Here is a 15,152-nt window from a genome sequence, read left to right as displayed (position 1 = left end):
ACTGTAGAAAGATTGGATCATTTGGGAAACAGCATTAAAATCAGTAATTGAACATTGGAGGCTTTAAGGCTAATACTGTGTAATCACTGAATTTTTCAACATATTTGCTGATTTAGATGCGAACACCTAATTATCAGCTACTATTCAACAAATGGCAAGGTTGAGTAGAGAGCATGTATCTGTCTATCCTTGCCATTGTGATAAAAAAGATTAATAATAATTCAGACTCACAGCATCAACAAAAAAGGCAATTAAATAACCATTCTGACTGAAAAAAAGAGAAAGAGAGAGAACGCTCAGAGAAACAGTATTATTATGTACAGCTCTTTAATAAGCTTTGACCATGGACTCACTTCACAGATATAAAAATAGTACTCTTGGGTGCTTAGGTTATAAAGCTGAATGAGTCCAAAAGAGTCTGGAAAAATGTACTTACAAAAAGGATACAGAACTTTTGATCTTGTGTTCAATTCAATTTTAGTTATATAAAACATTAATTACACAGAATTGTTGTCTTTAGCATTGTACATTACAAACAGCTGGAACGGATAGGACCTGCAGCACTTTTCTTCTACCACAGAACCACAATAGAAGATGTATTTTTTGTAGAAAAGGAGATTTTAAAACATTATGTGTGCGAAAGACCTAAATTCTAAAACATAATAAAACCAAAAAATATGCCTGTATTTGAATATTTCGGTAATACTCTCTCTTGATGTGAAGTTTATTACAGAAACTATAGCTACGACAGTTTGTCATAAATTTAAAACTATCACTCTCTTCTTGAATGACACCAATCGCAAGAAAAATAAGCAAATGAAGATCAACTACCAGATTTTCACAGCAAATAAGAACAAAGACAAATGATATAAAGTGTTTAAATGTCTAACTCAATATTCTACAAATGCCAAGAGCACATAAACCAATAACAAGATAAAAAAGTAAAAGCAAAATGTGACTTAATCAAAAGGACTACCCCCACCCACCCCTGCACACATTTGCACATCATGCTTAATAGATAAAAAACCACAACATAAAAAGGGCCTTGTACAAAGCCCAAGTGCTGCAACAAATGCATGAGTAATTTTAGTTTGCCATTGCATATTTCTTATGAACTCTGCTGTATAATAGCAGCTCTGGCTTTATAACTGTGAATGGTATCAGCATGAAAACCTGCACCCCTTCATCAGTCTCCTCATGCTTGGTGTGATTTCGGTTCACAGCCTATCTATTGACACCATGGCAGGTGTTCACTAAACATCTCTGTTCTCCCCCTGTAAGCTGGAGCACGAGTCACGGAGATCTCTAATCCCCTTGAAGCGTGATTCTGATGTATTTTTTTGTTGAATCTATACTACTAAACTAGAAGGCTTTGATATCCTGAGTATACAAGGTTTTGTCCTAGGAGACAGGAATGTGGAGGTTTTAGACTTCAAATGCATTTTCACCTTGCATGGCAACCTTACAGACTGTAGTTCTGTCCTAAACTGTGCCATGTCTTTCAAAAACATATAGTGCTATTTTTAAAACCAAACATTTAGTGTTTTGACAGAATGTGAAATGAAAAATGGCTAATGAATGCCTTTGTGTTTGGATTCTTTTTAGCACCTAAATTCATTTGATCATACATTGAAAAAGCAGACCTGAAAATAAATAGGCAATACATTGTTTTATATATTGATACATTTTTAAAACACTTAAAATTAGTTATGTAAATTTATCTCTACAAATATTTCGTGCAGTTTAGGCATAGTTGTTGTTTTACTTCTAAATATTGACATAAGCAACCTTCTGAGGTTAAGCACGGTACAATAGCCCCAAGAAGGACTTTAAAATAAACTTTTCAAATTTAGCTTTTAAAAGTTTCATATATAACTCTTTCAATGAAAAATGAATCAGAATTGTATTCAAATATTGCAATGTATTCACTTTTAAGAATGGAGTGTTCTAAATTATACCTCTTGATCATGGATGAAGCATGATGATAACAGAGGGTAAGTCACATTATCTCATCCAAAAGACAAGACAATGGAAAGACAGGCAAAATACTGGACCTACTGTGCAGAAACTCCATTTATTTTATCCTGTTAAATCCATTGAGTGCTTCTGCTATAAAGACCAGGTTCTTCACACTTCACTTTTTGATTTATACTGTGCCACTGCAGAAAAACTCTGCTCAAAACATTAAACATTTCAATCCTATTTGCTCTACTCTAAACTCTAAACAGAATACAAAAAATTAAAAATAATATTTTATACAGTACAAAACGTCTTTATGTAAATTTAAGCATAGCATCAACAGGCTCGGATGACTGCAGTCCAGACACTTATGTCAAACAATGTCCACATGAAAAAAAACCCCAACTTATTTCATTGCATTCAAATATCAAGCAGATAACAGGTAGAATGCATCTAATTATGCAGCTAGAGCGTTCTCATTATGAAGTATGATTTGGAAATAAAGTAACAGAATAAATTGCAAAGTGAAAATAGCATCTATAATGAATATCACCATAATTTTACTCTCCTGCTGGGAAATATTAATGTTTCTTTTTCACACTTCATAGGTCTTCACTGTATACACAAAGAACCATCGTCATCTAAACACAAAACAGGTCAAGCATGAATGTGTAAGGTTAGTAATCTTTCTGCTTTGGGACAACCCGATGCTTTCCGTACATAACATTAATGCATCCCTACAAATGTATCAACTAGGCACAAAAGCTATGTTTATTGATTCCTGTTGTCATTTTTTGCTTTCTAGCTTTCTCAAATAATTAAACTAGTAAAGAATATTATGTCTCTACAATAAAATATGTTACCAGAATTTTAAAAGTTGTAAACATTTATAAACCAGTATAGCAGAAAGAAAAAATACAGAATTCTATTTGAATTAACTGCTTAGAAGCAACATTTCTGAAGAATAAATTGGGTTTGGACTTCTTAAACACGTGGTAACTTTTGTCATACAATTTTGATAGAATAAAATAATTTTACATTTGTGAACTTAAAAAGTCATGTATAATGATTACAAAAAAATGCTCTTTCCCATTCTGAGAGTTTGAACAAAGGTTTACGCATTATTTTGCTAAACTGGATTACATTTTCAAAGGCATTATTACTTTAAATAGATTAGAGCCAGCTCTTTTAAAAAATATTTTAGTCAGTTTTGGACAAAGCAAAATTGTACTGTACTTCTATATTTTGTAGGTGAACCATTTAAATCTATGCAGTTTTTCATAAAAAGGAGGTCACTATACATACTGTACAGATCAGTAAAGATAGCCCCCTATTTTTCTCTTCGCATGTTAATGTGTAGATATCTGAAAGAATCATTTGTTGTTTAACCATCAGTCTTACTCACTTGCTGTTTAATGTGATTTTGTAAGTCATACTAAAACTTCATATAGAATGTCCTGAACATATATGTTTGGGGAGTAGAAATCACAGATGAATCATACAGATTAATTTAGTTAATACGCATTTTGCATTGATGACCCACTTGCTTTGCTGCCAGTTTTAACAAGCCTGTGGGCAAATCAAACCATCTGGTCAACTATATTTAAATGAATGATGCAGGAAGCCTGTCTTTATGCATAAAGGCAATATTTTATATTTCTATCAAATCTATTGCATGGAAAAACAGAAATTCAGGTGCACTATTGTATACACTAAGGTCTAGAGAGGAGAAGGAGAGAGGGGTATAGAGAATCAGTTTGAACATTTTGAACCTCGGCTTTAAAGGCAGGTGTATAGTTCAAACAGTTAGAGCAACTCTGAACAGACACACTGCAATAGTTTGCTTTGTCATTATTAACAGCCTAAGACATGGTGGTGCCATACCATATTAACCATTAACTTATAAAAGTATTACACAGTTCTCTGTAAATCCTAAAGCATCTTGTTTTGATAAATCAAAATGTGTAATTGAATTTGTTTTTTAATAATTTAATTTTTTTTCCCTTGCATTGAAGGGTAAGGCCATGTTATTATTTCTTTTCTAATGCTACGTACAGTACTTACATTTTATACAAGATTCACCCTTGTCTCCACATAAATCCCTTCATCCAAATGCTACGAAACAACACTTAGGATAAGTTTTTAAAGTTTGCTTGTGGCTCAGATATCATCTCTAAATACTACCCATTTCCAGCAAAAATTAAACTTTATGGAAGTTTGGTCAGGCTATTGGGAATGTCACATGGCAGATACTAATTGTTACGTTTCAGGTCTAGCAAGCATGCCTCCCTGCTGTTCAGAGAATGTCTCTGACTTTTGATCCTGACATCTGTGTCTTACAGGAATTTCACTCTGCTCTGACATTCTTCTGATGTTGATCCAGGAATTAATGGATTGTAAAAAAGCTGGCAGGATATCATTTAAAAAATAGAATTCTTTACTGTACAAGTGTTGAAAAGGTAGCAAAATCTATACACTTCTTATTTCAGTGTTGCCTTAGACATTGAGGTGCTCTGAATAATGGTGGCAATGTTTTTATATAAGGCAAAAACTAAAACACCCCAAACCTCTTCTGTTACAGCAGGCTTGTTTTGCAGCTAACATTTCTCCTCTAAGTGGTTCACATGGAGTTTCCTATACAAAACAACAATCAACAGTATCAAAATATGGAAAAATCTTATTACAGGAAAACTATTACTGATAACAATTCAGGCATGAAGGTACCTTAATCCTATAAATCTTAATCCCTGACAGTATATTGAATCTCTGTAAACACCATCTATAAAAGCATTTACAGTCATTTTTAAAATGATCAATTTTGACTTCAAAAAGCACTTTCACACTGGGAATTGGAAGTATCTGGATCCTCACTGACTTGAATTCAAAGTGGTTAAGGCATAGAATAAAGGTATATAAATTAAATATTTTGTTACAATGTTAAAAATAAGATTGCAGTTCATGTACTACTCTTGGTTACTCTTTGGTATATTCATAGTGTACTCTTGAGGTATTAGCTAGAAGTAGTCAGATCTAACGTGGCCTGGTACAGTACATGCAAAAATCAAATATACCATCAGTCTTCGTATGGTTAAAATATTAAAAATAGCATACTGCTCTTAGATCCTTTGATCATTAACAATAACAATATGCTGTTTTTGTTTTTACATACTTCAGATTTGTTGAATAACTGAAATTTTAATTTGCAATCAATGTTGCAACATTTTAATAGGAAAGAAAGTAAGGGTTTAAAAATTATCCATTACAAACAATATAAAATTAAGCCTATCATTAATTTTCTTCCAAAGATTATGGTTCATTAAATAAATCACTGGAATCTAACAAATACCATTGCTACTCATTATATAAATATATTTTTATGTCTTATACAATCATTTTATGTAATATAAACTACAATAATTACTGAATTGTACATATGCAATCATATTCAAATTATGTGTAATTCCATTTATATTTACAATTAATTATTATAGCATATAAAGGCTTCAAAATTCAACATAGTGGTAGAACTATTTTGATCCTTTTCCATACCAAAAAAAATCAGGGACTGTTTTCCTGTAACGTACTGCGTATCTTTTGCAGATAATAAGAACGTATATGTGGAATAGCTGACAGCAAACATCTGTCGGTGACTTCTAAACACTAAATCCCAAATTTAATTCTCATAAAAAACAGTGTCCATATTTAGCTTTTGTTAGTAAGCATTTGTCTTATCTTTTCCAGATGTATGCCTATATTAATAAATATGTGTGTACTACTGAATATGTAATTGCCTAACAGACCTGCTTTCGCTATAGACGTCCTGACTGCTGCTTATATTTATTTGCAGCTTTACCCTCCATAGTATATAAAGAAGAAGATACCACACAAATCAGGTGTGTGTGACTGCTGCTGCTGATACACCAAAGGGCAAGCCCAGTTTTGTGCCCTCCATTTAATCCACGTCAATCACTACAACGCACCTGAAATCTCCAGAACGAAATAAAAGCTAGACAAGAAGGATCTGAAGGTAACTTGGGCATAGAAAGAACAGAAACTATCAAAGAGTGCTGAGTGTATTCGTTTTTATATGGCTGATACGCACCAGCCAGGAAACAAAAAATTTCAATGCAGAGCAGAACAGCCTCTTGACCGATCCATCACTGAGTATTATGCAAATTCTGATGGGAGTCATGCAGACTTTGATTCCCTCAGGTACTGTTGTACAGGTTTGTAATAATGGAAAGTGACAGCAAGCAGAAGGCCAAGATCTAATTTCATGTCATTTTTCAAGACATTAGGACTTTAACTGGTGTCTTTTAAAGTGGATGTCAAAGAAAGGGTAACTGCCTTTCTTCATAATATCTGATAATTTAGATAACAAAAAAACTGTAGGCTATTTTTATTCAACAAAATATACACTATTTTAGAAATTTTCAAAAAGACAAAGAAAAAGTACCTGATATGAAAATAAACAGTATTATTTTATTAAGATACATTTCGTGGTTATGTCATCATCTATTAATAACTTCCCAGCAGTATCTAGAATTTCATAATTGTTTTATACACAAACAACTCTTCAAATGAAATATTAACCACAAATAAACTGTAGTTCTGAACCTCTATGTGTCATTTTTATATGCAAAAACTAAATATTTTAATTCAATGCAAAATATTTCAATGCACATTTTGGTGTATTCTTTCACTGAATCATAAAAGATCAGTTCCTTACTTCTGCTTAATAATCTGACAGTAGAAGAACTTGATTTGAAGATTAATCTTGAAACCTATAAGCCATGACATGTTGCTCTACATGCTCTTTTGACCTGCAAAACAGGTCTTTACAGTCTTTAGAATTATCTGTGGTCAATATTATTTTACAGTTTTAAACCCCACTAATGTTAGTCAGATTTTCTGAATTTGGCTATACTCAGGAACACTCAGGTTCAGAGAGCAGAGTCTAACGTGGCATCCTGCCTTTTTATTACGGAAGGTATTACTGATACAACAGGGGGATATCTACAGTATGTCTATATCTCCAACTACATCTAAGCAGTACAGGTATCCCTTGTAGCAGTATTGGTAACCTTGGGATTTATTAGAAGCTCTTTTCTTCTCTTAGTAACTGGTCAGACATGGAGAAAAAAATAAACAATGATAACAATCCCTTAAGCCCTATTCTTTTGTTGTGATGCTTACATTGTATACTCAGAACACACAAAACAATAAGTGTCAATTAAAGCACTGCTTATGAGAACAGCACTTTAGCTCTTTGGAATATAAATTATAATAATAATTAATCTTAGACTTTAGTAAAGTGATTTAGATGAAAACCCAGAGAGTAAGGCTGAAATTCTATAAACAATGCATTGTTCAACTAAAAACATCTTCAGTAACTAAACCTACTGTACAACCCCAGAGACCTAAAGACAACATTTAATAATGCCTGAAAGCTTAAACAGTATAAACTAGACATACTGCCACAAAAGGTTCCCACTTGAAGCACAATGCCTGCTCGTCCTGTCATTCAAGACAATATAATTTTGTTTTCGGCCTGCAGCTGGGGATGAAATGGCCAGTAAAATTCAAAGGCTAGCCTGTTATTTCTCACCCTAGGATGCTACTGTATGTATTTATTTCACACAATAGAGAAGACGTGGGGACTTAAGCTGTTTTTTCTTTTCTTCCATGTGTGTTAAATCTGAGCAGCATTCAATTAAATGAGATCACTTTGCATCTCACATTAGAGGCAATTTAAGGAAATCACAATAATACAGTACAGCATATCCTCAGAACAGGCAATAGCTTGAATTCTGAAACAATATACAGTACATCGTGCCTAGTTTATATTTCATTCAGGTATGAGAGTATGAAGATACAACATCCACATTGTTAATGGAAAATCACAACACAGATAAGGCTGATAAGCATCTTAACACTACTATTCTGTCCAAGATTTCTACATACTGCATTTCAAAATTGTACTAATAAAAAAAATATGATTTCATTACAGATATTTAGTTTATATCTGGATTACTATACTGTATAAACAAAGCATGTTGAGATATTCCAACTACAGATAATGTAATTTATACTGATCACTGTGGTCATCAACATTAGATCCCCATAAATAAAAATAATATGAAGATATAAACTAATCTAAAACTTTGTTGCAGTTACTGCATTATTCTTACTTTAAAATAGAAATTGTCCTATTGAAGCTGAACTGGGAAAACAGTACCTTATATTAAGATTGTATTAAGATTTGTATTAATTTTGGATACTTTGGATACATACTAGGAGAAAACATAAACATTAATTTACTCTCTGCCATTTAAAATTTAAGAATTTAAGAAAAGGAGTAATTCTTACATAAAATGTTATCAAGATTTTTAGATAATACAGCTGTTGAGCTCAAATGAAAGAAGGCGAGAAAGGATGTCACATATCCATGGAGTGTTTGATAGGTCTGTGGGGAAGCACAAGGTGAAGATCATGTATAGATGCTCAAACTTGTCTCTTTTCAATCAAATTAGATAGGAAACCGTGGAATTCTCACTTGCAGCATTGCACGGGAACACTGGTCTATTAACACAGCAGTTAAGTTGACTGCTTCAAACGTAGGCCTATATAACAACCTCAATATCCCCTTGGGATGTAAGTACTACACAGTGACAATTGCCAGTTGGAGCTATAAGATATACGTAATTGGCTGCAAATTATACATGAGGTTAGAGGACAAGACTAAAAGACATAGAACTGAAGACTCTATTAATTGCCTGGTGATGAAAAGTGTTTCAGTAGAGGCATGAATTTGTCAGGTGGAAATTAGTCAATGCTCTGAACACTGGTCTTTAGAAGGCCCATCTAACCAACTTCATGTACGAATACCTGCTTAAGTGCCAGTTAAGAGGAAGGACTGACAGCCATTTTTTTCCCATTCTTAAAGTTAAAAGCTGTGTGTTAAAAGCTTATTACTGTACCAATGTTAGAAGACTACAATATACAGACATTAAGAAGTGAAACCAGCAGTAAGGCCAATATCTGTGATTGACAGCCGTACTCATGTTTATTTATACAACGTGTTGCCTGATAACTCCCAAGACCTGAGACTGCAAGACAGGTCACCAGAGGAATTGGAGACAGCAATAAAAAGATATCCCCCGTGGATAAAATGTGGATTTTTTCCACATTTTTCTTATTTTTATGTGGATAAAATAAAAATTGAAACATGCAAATTTTTTGCTAAAATATTTTTCATGAAAAGAAATGCTTCTAATTGATAATTTTTTATATCGAGATATTTACCTATATAGAGAGCTTATTGTTCAGTGACATTTAATGAAATCCTGAAGACATATAGTACTATAAACTCAGGTTTCCATGACTTTTGATTATGGAAGGTATTACTGAAGAATACAAGTAAAAGGAAAACAAGATTGACATGAAGTGCTGATCCTCCTGAGATTAAATTTAGCTTTCATGTTCTTATTATTTTCTTTATTTTACTAACATTCCAACGAAAACATAACACTACCTGTTGTTTTCTCATTTATAAAAAGCTCTGGTCCTTTATATACTCAGGTATATATTATAAGATGAACCTCCAGTTTTTGAAAGATGGAGGACAATATTTTTCTGTCTTTACCTCCATCACTTACATCGACTGTACATTCATAAAAGGCTGGAATCCAAAGCATATGAGTGCTCTGTGAACTGCAGACGTAGCTTATTGCACTCATTTCCTCCTTCCACTTACAAATTGCAGACAATATGGAAATAACCTATACCCTACAGGCCCAAGAACTGGGAAATTCTTTTGAATACCCTTATACTATTTTCATAATAGAATACATGGGTCATAAGGGAAATATACACAAAATCCTACCAAATATATATATAACTCTGTAAATATTACACATACAATATCAGCGTGTTTACAGTGAGTTCTAAAGACAAATAGGCTCCCTGGAAGGCTCAACCACGCTAGCTAAAACACGGGCACAAAGTTTTTTTTTTAATGGTATGATATACTGTAAAGGTTCAGGATAGAAATATGCTGTATTTTTAACTTGGCAAGTCATTGGAACTGCTCTCCATACAGTAGCAGTCATAATTCACTTATAGAGATCTAATGTCTACAGTAATGTTAGATTGCTATCAAGAACATTTGTCTCTCTAGTAACTCTGGTTAGAAGATTCCTGCCTATGACTTGTCACTGATGTACAGTAACTGGCCATTGTTTTTGACTGCGCTGTTTGATCTATAAAGCAGCAATTTGTTTATCCCTGGGACAATTGAGCTTTCATGCTTAACCTGGACATCATGTGTCCCAAAGTATTTTCTCATGAGTCTTTAGGAGCACCAGATGGGTTTAGCTCTTTTTCTAGTGATCCTAATGCTGCTTTACAATCCCAAATGCAGTTGGTGGTGCCTCTCCTAAGCAGAAACCTCTCATTTCAGCTGGAAGTGAATTTATATGTCAAAGCAGTCTTATTGATTTCTTTTGAATTTAAATTGTTGAAAACCCAATTACTGTAATTTGTTTTTACTTTTTAATATAACTTGTCATGTTTGATGGACTACTTCTGTGTCCTTTGTATGCATACCTAAACACAGCTTTTGAGAGAAAATGAGACAGCAGTATTTTCACCAAAAGCAGCTGATACTTATACGGCTTTTTGATGCTTATTATCTGTTTGTAAATTCAGAGGGTAAACATGTGTTTCCTGTCTAACATTAATGACAACAATAAAATACAACACAACAATACAAAAACAAGAAATAACATGGCTTAAAAAAATAGCACAAGAACAAATGATTTTTACATGCATCGAATAGTTATAAATTATTTGCACAAAAGATCAAAGTATATATGAAATCAAATCTTTGCATAAAATAAACAAGGAATAAGAAGTACAGAATAGGTTTACAGAATAATCCTTTTACTAAATTATTTAAATTAATTTTCTTTCAAATATTTATTATTCTCTTTCTTTACTTAGAATAAATGATCAATAAAATACTATTCCCTTTGTAGAATTAACTGTCTTGATGAGACAGTTCCTATTAGATTATTAGACTGCGACGAGAACTTTGCACATTCCAAACAAGTGCTAACTAATGTCTAATAAAAAGTAATTTCAAGTGCCTCAACACTCATTATCCCTCAAACCATACATTACTTCACCCATGCTGCAGACACCTCATTTGAAACTAAAGACTTGATCTTCAAATATGATTCCGCTTTTTACATATCAGTCATACACAAGTCAGGCATGAGGGTCACACTTGTCTCTTCACTTTTACTACAGCTGCAGCATAATTGTAATATATATCTAAACATACATTTGCAATTTTGTTTTATCCTTCATACACTCGCTTTAAATTGGATAAATAATGCATATACGTCAGAACATTTTATTCTACAAGCTATAAAAAAGAATAAAAAGTTATGACATAAAAGCACAGTAAGCTTGTATCATATTTGAAGAGTAGATTTTATAAGGCTGACCAATTGAGAATCTTCAGAAGAACTATGCCCCTCATTTAATGTATTTCAGTTTAATAAGATATTTTAAAGCACACAAAAAAATATTTTCTCTAAGCTGTCACCAAAAACAAGAAACAGAAACTTTAGGCTACTTCCTTATTCCATTATTATAGATTGCTTGTACTACAGTGCATGTTGCACAAATCACGTAAATATTTGTAAACAGTTCTAGTTAAACGTGGTTCTCTCAAGTAGCGGCATTTTAGCCCTAAAATATCTCACATACTATCTCTTGTCTGGTCATTTCTGTAAGATCTGGTCACCAGTCTGATTGTACTGTACACTGAAGGTCTCCCCTCCTAATCCATTTAATTATTTTTTGGTTCTGGGGCACTATACAATTTTCACTATACAGTACATGCCATAGCATATTATTGTGCACTGTATCCATTTGTATAGATGGCCTATGGTGTTATTTTATTTTGAAAGAATGGTATGCTGTAAACCTGTTACTTATTTTCAATATCACAAGCAAACAAACAATAAATAAAGTAAAACAAAAACAAACAATTAAAGCAGTTTAGATTTAATATACTAAGTGCTAGACTTAAGTCAACACAAATGCACCTGCCTTTGTTTCCAATGTTCTGCTTTAGGCCTGTGAAGCTCTAGGTGGCAGTGTTGCATTGTTGACAGAAGTAAAGCAAATTCCCTTCTTGTCTTCTTTATAATCAGTTTATGTGGCCTACTGTAGATCTATAGCTCTTATTATAAGTGTAATGAAGCAAGATTTATTGGAATTCTTTATTGATTGTGCAGATCACACGTTTTCTGTCATGGCAAATATTCACCTTGCTCTCTGAAGCAAATTGCTGACACCCTTTTAAGAAGTGCAAACTGTGTATATGTCATGATCAGAAATTCCATTTTCATATCTATCTGGACAAGAATGCAATTTTCACTTCATTTAACAGACGTAAGGCCTACTCCAGGTACAGTACTTAAGGCTGTCAGGAGTTTAAGATGCTTTGATAACAAGGATATTGATCTTATTATATTATATATGTATTTTCATAAGAACATGATCAAGCTTCCTAATTTAATTATGGTTTTGCATGTTATATAAACACTGAGATGTTCCAGATTATTCAGTATTATTGTCAGGATGGCCAAGTAAATAAAACCTAGAAAAATAAGAGCAAGGATGTACAGTATAACCTTAGTAATCTCTGAATTAATATAAGAAATGCACAAAAAAATTAAATGTTTCTGAAGATTTGTTAACAACATTGTTACTAAGATAAGATCTAAATAGCATTTAGATCTTTACAATTTTGTCAAACGTCATACTGCACATTATTTTACCTTGAAAGCTAATGTTTTGAAAGAGAAAAAAATCTCTGGAATTATATACACCTTTTACAATTGTTCAAGAACATTACAAAATAAACATGAAAACTGAATGACATTATTTAAATAATGTTGCTTATAGAAATTGCAGACGATTAAATGATCGCTAACAGAAATTTAAAAGAAAATGAAACGGCCATTTGAATTATCCTGAGGTACAAAGTGTTTTTAATTTAAATATCCATTAAATCTGACAGTAGTGTGGCAAATAAACACAAACACACAACTTGCCCTAACAATGAAAAAGTACATTATAACATACATATTATTGAAAACCAATACAAGCTAGCTGTGAGTTGGGAAAAATTGATGTGTGCTGCAGTTAAATTTATAACCACTTAATGACATTAAAGCTTTATGCACTGTGTAAAAAATGATCATTGTGGGACTGAGTTTTTTCTCAACTTTTTAAATCTCTAGACACAGAAACAACTTAATTTCTCAAAAAATAAAGAGAGATAAAGGCCAGGAAGGGTTTAGAAAGATATATGATTTATATTACAAGGTAGTTGCGCCTGTTTCTTTCTGGAACTCTATAGCTGTGCAGTGGCTGTGAATGACAGCTCCTCAGCTTGAAGCATGCAGTAAACACAGCCTCCTTCATTCACTCACAGTGCTATGGCCTTTTCACACGTTCCCTCCACAGCAGTGTTTGTCCCCAAACAGTAAAACAGCTCACACAATAGCATTCCGGCTTCAACACCCCCACCAGCACAACAACCATGTAATGGGAATGCTAATGAGACGAGACAGCTCTGTCACTGAAAGTGTTAACTGCTTTTAACTCTGTACTAACACAAAACAAGATAGTTCTCCCCGCACCCACTGCAAAATGGACCAACAGGCACAAGAAACACTCAGCAAGCTAAGATCTGTCCCTTTCCATTTTCTGTTATGCAAAATTGCAGGAAGCGACTTTTATATCAAGTAGCCACGTATTATAATATTAGTTTCGATATGCTTTGGAATGTTTTAAAGCAGTGTGCTGTGACTGAAGGTGTTAGCATGGGCAATGCTGCTTCATAGTAAGCAAAATGGCAGCGTTTTTCAATAAATCGGATTAAAACACATTGTCTGTGATATGCTGTAACACATTAACGCTGGCAGAGGCTTTTGAAACTGGTATGCTTAATTTACGCAAAAAATACATTCTGGAAAATCACAATTCTGTTGAGCTACTTTCAAAGAAAAACAAAAGCCTTGAAATTCTAACTGTGCATGTGAAAACTGAATCGACTGAGCTCCATCAGTAGCAAAGGAGAAAAAAAGACAAGACACATGACATCAAATACTGAAAGACAGATACAATTAGCATCATTATTGTTGGCCCAGAGATCACAGAGAAACTGTTCTGGCCCCCACTGAGTGCTGGAACCCATGCAATAAGTGTCACATTCTTTTAATGACAGAACGCCAATCAATCTCCTCAAAATACAGGCACATGAATTGTTTTTTTCAATAGCCCCCTTTTCAAACAACTCACCTGTTTGATTTGGTCCTTAGCAGGCTTCAGTTTCTGATGTAAGGCCCACAAAACTCCCTGGATGTAGAGTTTAGCTCCTGTAGGACTGAATAACTCTCCCTTAGCGACCCAGACTGGTCCTCGCAGAGGTGTGATGGAATTCTGCAGACAGCTGTCAAGGAAAGGAACTGCAGAAGAAGAAGAGGAAAAAAAAATAATAAATCCCATCTGACTCAAATTTCACTTGTTAGAAAAAGAGCTCTTAAACCAGCTCTGGGCCCATTTTCTAGGTATGTATTATTTATGTGTGACCTGTGGAAGCTCTGAGAAGAACAAACTCCTAGATGACTAGTGGCCACCATGAGGGGTGTATATATAGCAAGCCCCCCCAACTGTAGGATTCATAAGCACACCTGAATAGTTTTGAAGTGTGCCTAACTAGCTGCACACAGTGTCATGGTGTGCACTGATTGCCTTATCTTCTCATTTATCACAGATGAATTGGAACCAGCCTTGCTGAAACCTCCTTTCATTGTTCTGATAAAACTGCATGAAGCTATAGACGGGCTCCTGCCAAAGAGGTTAGAAGAAGAAAAAAAGTAAGGAAAGGCTATAAAGAATCATATTCTTTGAAGGAATATTCAGCTATCCCAAAGACATACCACAAAGAGCCTTCATATCTATTGTAATATTTTAACCACCAGTGACAGCAGAGGGGATGTTATCATTTCTTAACATTAGCCACTTCAATGGGTTCAATAGCAACCATTTACAAAGACACAAATATAAAACAGCTATTCTGAGCCTGCGCAGTAGTTGCTTAAAATGAA

General features: G+C 33.7%; 1 protein-coding gene across 5 annotated transcripts in view; it reads right to left on the bottom strand.

Annotated features, from left to right (window-relative positions):
• The window catches only part of LOC148645638 (doublecortin domain-containing protein 1-like), a 108,762-nt gene that overhangs the window by 69,327 nt on the left and 24,283 nt on the right, over positions 1-15,152 (bottom strand). For all 5 annotated transcript variants that reach the window (XM_088611146.1, XM_088611145.1, XM_088611144.1 and 2 more), the window contains one exon: positions 14,344-14,510. In XM_088611146.1, the coding sequence (XP_088467272.1) occupies positions 14,344-14,510 (167 nt within the window). The remainder of the gene's footprint in view (positions 1-14,343; positions 14,511-15,152) is intronic.

This window comes from Lepisosteus platostomus, chromosome 18 (assembly GCF_059453375.1).
Source record: "Lepisosteus platostomus isolate fLepPlt1 chromosome 18, fLepPlt1.hap1, whole genome shotgun sequence".
Taxonomy (NCBI): domain Eukaryota; kingdom Metazoa; phylum Chordata; class Actinopteri; order Semionotiformes; family Lepisosteidae; genus Lepisosteus; species Lepisosteus platostomus.
Note: the sequence above shows the minus strand (reverse complement) of the source record. Positions and strands in the feature narration are given on the sequence as shown.